General features: G+C 42.7%; 2 protein-coding genes across 2 annotated transcripts in view; one reads left to right on the forward strand and one right to left on the reverse strand.

Annotated features, from left to right (window-relative positions):
* Positions 1-1,713: 1,713 nt before the first annotated feature.
* DHDH (dihydrodiol dehydrogenase (dimeric)) overlaps positions 1,714-5,854 on the reverse strand; it is a 10,960-nt gene continuing 6,819 nt past the window's right edge. The window contains exons 6-7 of the mRNA XM_006898686.1: positions 2,085-2,235; positions 1,714-1,823 (exon numbers count right to left, since the gene is read on the reverse strand). Of these exons, the coding sequence (XP_006898748.1) occupies positions 1,714-1,823; positions 2,085-2,235 (261 nt within the window). The remainder of the gene's footprint in view (positions 1,824-2,084; positions 2,236-5,854) is intronic.
* LOC102877471 (uncharacterized protein C12orf73-like) lies at positions 4,485-4,688 on the forward strand. Its single transcript, XM_006898685.1, has one exon. It carries the CDS (start codon positions 4,485-4,487, stop codon positions 4,686-4,688), a length of 204 nt encoding a protein of 67 aa, XP_006898747.1.

Consider the following 5,854-nt stretch of genomic DNA (forward strand, 5'->3'; position numbering starts at 1 on the left):
TTTTCAGAAGCTGCAAATTACTCAAGAAGGTGATTGTTCTCTTTTTCTCCCACAGAGCAGCTGGTAGATTTGAACCTCTTTCCTTTGGGTTGGCAACTCAAGTCCTTAGCATTAGGCTACTGGAACTCCTTAACACCACAGAGGTTGGAGTTTACCACACATAGTTACAGAACACAGAAAATATGCAACAGTGAATGAATGGAAATCCAAAGTCTCTCTAAATTTTTACCGAAATTAATAATGAATTTTTAAAAAGGGAAAAAATTTAAAAAAAAAGAAAATCATGACCACATTGATGTAATCATGGCATAATTTTGTGTGTGAATGTGTGTGTGCAATTGTGGTGTTAAGGGTTTATTGTTCCAAATGGCTTTTCTAGTTTAACTTTGTGTGGATGGGTCTGAATATGCAAATAAGGTGTATCAGTGTATCCACAAGAGGATTGGTTAGTCTGGTCATTATTGAATTGAGCAGATTCTGCAGCAGAATTTTAGAACCTCACCACTGGCAAAGAAGCAGCACAGGATGCAGTGCACACCCTTCAGAACCAGAGATTCTTTTTTTTTATTTTTATTGTATTATTTTTACGTGTACCGTCAAATCAGATCTGACTGGTACAGGAGGAGATTGTTCCTCCTTCTCCAGCAGAGCATCTGGTGGATTCGAACCACGCACCTCTGGGATTGCAGTGCAGCATCTTGCCACTAGGCCACCAGAGCTCCCTTAAGAACCGGACATTCTTACACCAGCCAGACCTATAGGCAAGCAGCCACTGCTGCAGCTGAGAATCAAAGACCTGACATGAGACAGAGCTGACCTTGACTGCTATCCTAAGGAACCCTTCACTCAAGTTTGCTGGAAGACTAGGGTTGGGATGGGGAGGAAAGTCGTTATTGGCATAAATAAAGAGCTTTGTAAGGGAGCTCTGGAAGGAAGCTGCACTAGGCCACCAGAGCTCAGCAAAGATCATACTGTTTTGTTTATAAGACATTTTGTTTTATAACAATTACAACTGATTAATGCCATTATTTCCATAAAATGGCTAACCAGTTCCTTAGTGTATATTGCCTTTCTCTTTATTCAATCCCTTTTAACAATCCAAGACTGAGTCTCTGTATACACTTTTAATTTTTTTTTTTTTTGAGGATAAAAATAGTAAAAGATAAGGGAGTTCTTGTGGCCTAGTCACAAGAAGTTGCATTGCAATCCCAGAGATCCGCGGTTCGAATCCACCAGATGCTCTGTTGGAAAAAGGAGGGGCAATCTCCTCCTGTACCTGTCAGATCCGATTTGATGGACTTTTATAATAATAATAAAAAAATAGTAGAAGATACATTTATTAGATAGTTGCATCTCCAAAGGGATGGTCCTCCCTACTTGAAATATGGAAAGGAGGACTTTGTTTTTACTTTTCCTTAGCTTTAACTTTTTATAATAGTATCTTATCATTATCCTTTGGTGACTTTGCCTTATGTCACTCATGATAATTTGTTCTAGCTTCATCTGTGTAGTGTGGTTTTTCACAAATTTGTGGTCATTTTTTTAGTGATCCATTGTGTGAATGTTCACAGTGTGGGTCACTGTGAATAGAATTAACTCAACAGTAGTAAGTGTACTCAAATAATTTTCTGTCACCTCCTCTGATAATCACCTTTCCAGCTCCCCCCAGGCCACCACAGGCAAGATCTCTATGGAAACCATGTCTTTATTGATTCAGTGTTTGTCTTGAGGGAAGGTGACTCCAATGGATTTCCTCACTTCCTCAAGGATGTCAGCCAGCAGCTCACTTTCGGCCAAGGGGATCACAGGACTCTCCTTCAGGCCTGGAGAGAGAATAGTTAGGAACTCCTTCTACCTAATATACCCCCTCCTGCACGCTTGAGAGCTCCACCAGCCAAAGAACTACCATTCCCAGAATTCCATGAGGCACAGCAGCCTGTGACTCAGGCAGGCAGATGCCCCATGGGTTCCTGGGAGATGTAGTTCTCCGCAGTTGCTGGCACCATAAAAGGGCTGGGTTGGAAAAAAGGGCGTCTCCACCAGCCTGAGTACCCACCATCCCTCTCCAGCTCCCACATCCTTACCTTTGCGCAGGCATTCTCGGACATGCTTTGCCTCATAGGCCATGCCTGGCCCGTTTGTAAAATTGAACTTGGCTGTAATTGAGGGCAGTGGAAACTCCTTGAGCTCCCCCTTCACCACCAGCTTTGTTGGGCACCAGCAGGGTTCAAGGACCTGAAGGGAGAGAAGAGCCTTGAAGCTGTCCCTCCACCCACCCAAGCATGACGTCCCTCTCTAAGGACTGGTCCCTCCTTGCAACATGACCAAAATATGTCAGACAGAGCTTCAGAATCCTTGCCTCCAAGGAGCAGAGTGGTTTAACCCTCTCTAGGTTTAACCTGTTCATTCTCTTTAACAGTCCACAGTATGTTCAATACTCTTCTCCAACACCATAGCTCAAAGGCATCAATTCTCCTTCTATCCTCTCTAGTCATTGTCCCGCTCTCTGATTCATAGCAAGTGATTATAAAAACCATGGCTTGAAGCAGGCGCACCTTAGTCTCCAGATTGACATCGTTGCTCTTCAGTACTTTGGAGAGGTCTCCAACAGCAGACTTTCCCCAGCACAATCCCTCTTTTAATTTACCGGCTGCTGGTGCCGAGAGTGTTGCTTGTGGAGCCAAGCAAACTAAAGCTGTTTACAATCTTAATCACTTCACTATCCTTCACGATGCTGCCAGTCAGCCCAGTGGTGAGAATCTTTGTTTCCTTCATGTTGAGCTTCAATCCATATAGGAGGCTGCAGTCTTTGACCTTCTGCAGCAAGTGCTTCAGGTCCTCCTCAGTTTCAGCAAGCAGGGTTGTGTAATCCTGATGCCACATTTCTCCTCCTAGAGCCCAGCCTCCCTGATGATCTGTTCTGCATATTGATTGAAAAAGTATGGACTAGGCTGTGTACTCAATAAAATCATTGGTTGGAGCTCACCCAGATGTTCTGCAGGACACGGACTGGTCACCTCCTTTCAGAAAGACCACATACAGCCCAGAGGCCACGTGGAGCAGTTCTGTACTGTCACACGGTGTTGCTGAGAGTTGAAGTAGATGGCCTCTCACAAGAGCCACAACAGCTTGATAGTTAAGGACACGGTTATTCATTGTTGTTGTTGTGAGGGGCTGTTAATTGATGCCGGCTGAGCAGCAGATATGTGCAGGGAGGAACTGCCCTGTGGGATGTTCAAGCCTGTGATCTTTCGAAGCCGAGTGGTAGACCTGTCCTCTAGGTGTCTCTGACTGTATTCGAACCGCCAGCCTTTCACCTAGTTGTGGGGCTCTTACTCATTTGTGTCACGCAGTGGCTTAACTTTGTCACTTTTGACTTTTAAAATTTTTTTTTAATTTTTATTTTATTATTGTTTGTGTGTGTACCGTCAAATCGCATCTGACTGGTACAGGAGGAGATTGCCCCTCCTCTATCTAGCAGAGCATCTGGTGGATTTGAACCATGCACCTCTGGGATTGCAGTGCCGCTTCTTGCCACTAGGCCACCAGAGCTCCCCGACTTTTGAGGCTTTTGTGACTTTTGAGCCTAGAACTGAATTCACTCACAGAGATCAACTATCAGCCTAATAGTAGGTAGCCATGTAGGAGTATTAGGATAATGAAGCAATCATATGAGATCAGTGAGGCACCTTTCTATGAAGATGGTGTTGAAAGCAAAGGAGTCACTGCCCCTCCCAAAACTGAAGCCAAAGCAAAGACGTTAAAGGTCAAGAAGGCATCCTGAAGGGCATCCACAACCACAAAAAAAAAAGAAGATCCACATGTCACCCCCCTTCCAGTGGACTAAGACACTGATACTCCAGATGCAGCCCAAATACCCCCAGGAGAAACAAGCTTGGCCACTATGCCATCCTCAAGTCTCCTCTGACCACTGAGTCAGCCATGAAGAACATAGAAGATAACAACACACTTGTGTTCACTGGATGTCAAGGCCAACAAGCACCAGATCAAACAAGCTGTAAAGAAGCTCTATATGACATTGATGTGGCCATTGTCAACCAACACCTCGATCAGGCCTGATGGAGAGAAGAAGGCCTATGGTCAACTTGCTCCTGACTATAATGTTTTGGATGTTGCCAACAAAATTGGGATCATCTACGCTGAGTCCAGCTGGCTAGGTCTACATACAAATTTTTCTCACACACAAACAAACAAACAAAAAAAAGATGAATGAGGCAGCATTAGCCTAGAGTTGAAGCTTAGAGGGCAGGAAAGGGGAAATTAATGGAAACAAGATTTATAAGGAGGAAGTAGGACGTATGCTGCTTTGGTGTGGAGATTATCATTAAACAAAATGCATGTGAATGGTTGATTGGAACACTAATACATACTCTTAAACTTTGAATCAAATCACAATAAAAAGTTTTTAAAAAATAGCAAGTCGGCTGTTTGGTGTTGGTCTTCCGTTCCAGAGCCCGCTGACCATGCCCGCGGGTGTGCCCTGGCCCACCTATCTGAAAATGTTCGCGTCCAGCCTGCTGGCCATGTGCGCAGGGGCCGAAGTGGTGCACCGGTACTACCAGCCAGACCTGACAATGCCTGAAATTCCACCAAAGCCTGGAGAACTCAAAACACAGCTTTTGGGACTAGAAGAGATACAACATGAACCTCAGATTTCGAAGCAGTAAAAAACCTAAAACACAACTATGCCAAGGATTCTGTGAATAATATTATAAATCTTGAACATATATTTTTAAATATTTATTGAAAGTCAAACTACTTGTTCTGAAGCATCTAATGTAATATTAACTGTGAGAGCAGGTATCCAACAGATAAGAACTTTGTTGAGAATTAACAATGGTTTGGCCAATGTGTCTTGGAAACGGCCACAACTTTTTCATCAGCTTCTTGAATGTGGTTTTGAAGATGTTTGCTTACTTTTGAATATCATGTGGGATAAAGTGTTTGAAAAGTCTTCTGTCATTATAATGCCTATTTATTTTTCTGAATAAGCTTTAATTATAATGGTGAATTAGGGTCATAAATTAACTATAATAAAAGTCACGTTGATAGTGAAAAAAAAATAGCAAGTCTGCACACCCATGTTCACAATAGCAAAGAGTTGGAAACAACCTAGGTGCCCATCAACAAAGTAATGGATAGAGAAACTGTGGTATATCCACACAATAGAATACTACGCTGCATTGAAAAACAAGGAAATCATACAATATTATTCAAAATAGCTGACCCTGGAGGGCATTATGCTGAGTGAAATATCTCAGTCACAAAAAGACAAATACTGCATACCTCTTTTGTAGAACGGAACTGATATCAGGGTTGGGGTGAGACTGAGAAAGATGCGATAAATTATGTATACCACATTGAAACATATGAGGGCAAGAACTGTTTAAAAGCGATATATGATTGGGTGTTATGGTTATGGCAAGAGTCCAGAATGAAGGTTGCATAGTGGAGTGGAACTGGAAGGAGGGATTATATAACAATGAAAGAATTTTTCTTAAAAGGACAAATACTGCATGGTGCCACTGTTGTAAAACAGGACTGACCTTGGGGTTGGGGAAAGGCTGAGAAAGATGGGTTCAATAATGCATACTGCATTGAAACAGATGAGGGAGAAAACTGTTTAAAAGGGATATATGATTATGTATTTTTGTCATAACAGAAGTCCAGAGCGAAGGCTGCATAGTGGAGTGGACCTGGGGGGGAGGGATTGGAAAGCAACGAAAGAATTTTTCTTTTACTTTTCCAAGAGGGTAGTATACTAGGGGAGAGGGTTGGGAGGAGAGAAAAGTGCAACAATGAATGAATGGAAATCCAAAGTCTCTGTAAATTT

Source organism: Elephantulus edwardii, unplaced genomic scaffold (assembly GCF_000299155.1).
Source record: "Elephantulus edwardii isolate Elephantulus edwardi_28Jun2011 unplaced genomic scaffold, EleEdw1.0 scaffold00236, whole genome shotgun sequence".
Classification (NCBI taxonomy): Eukaryota; Metazoa; Chordata; class Mammalia; order Macroscelidea; family Macroscelididae; genus Elephantulus; species Elephantulus edwardii.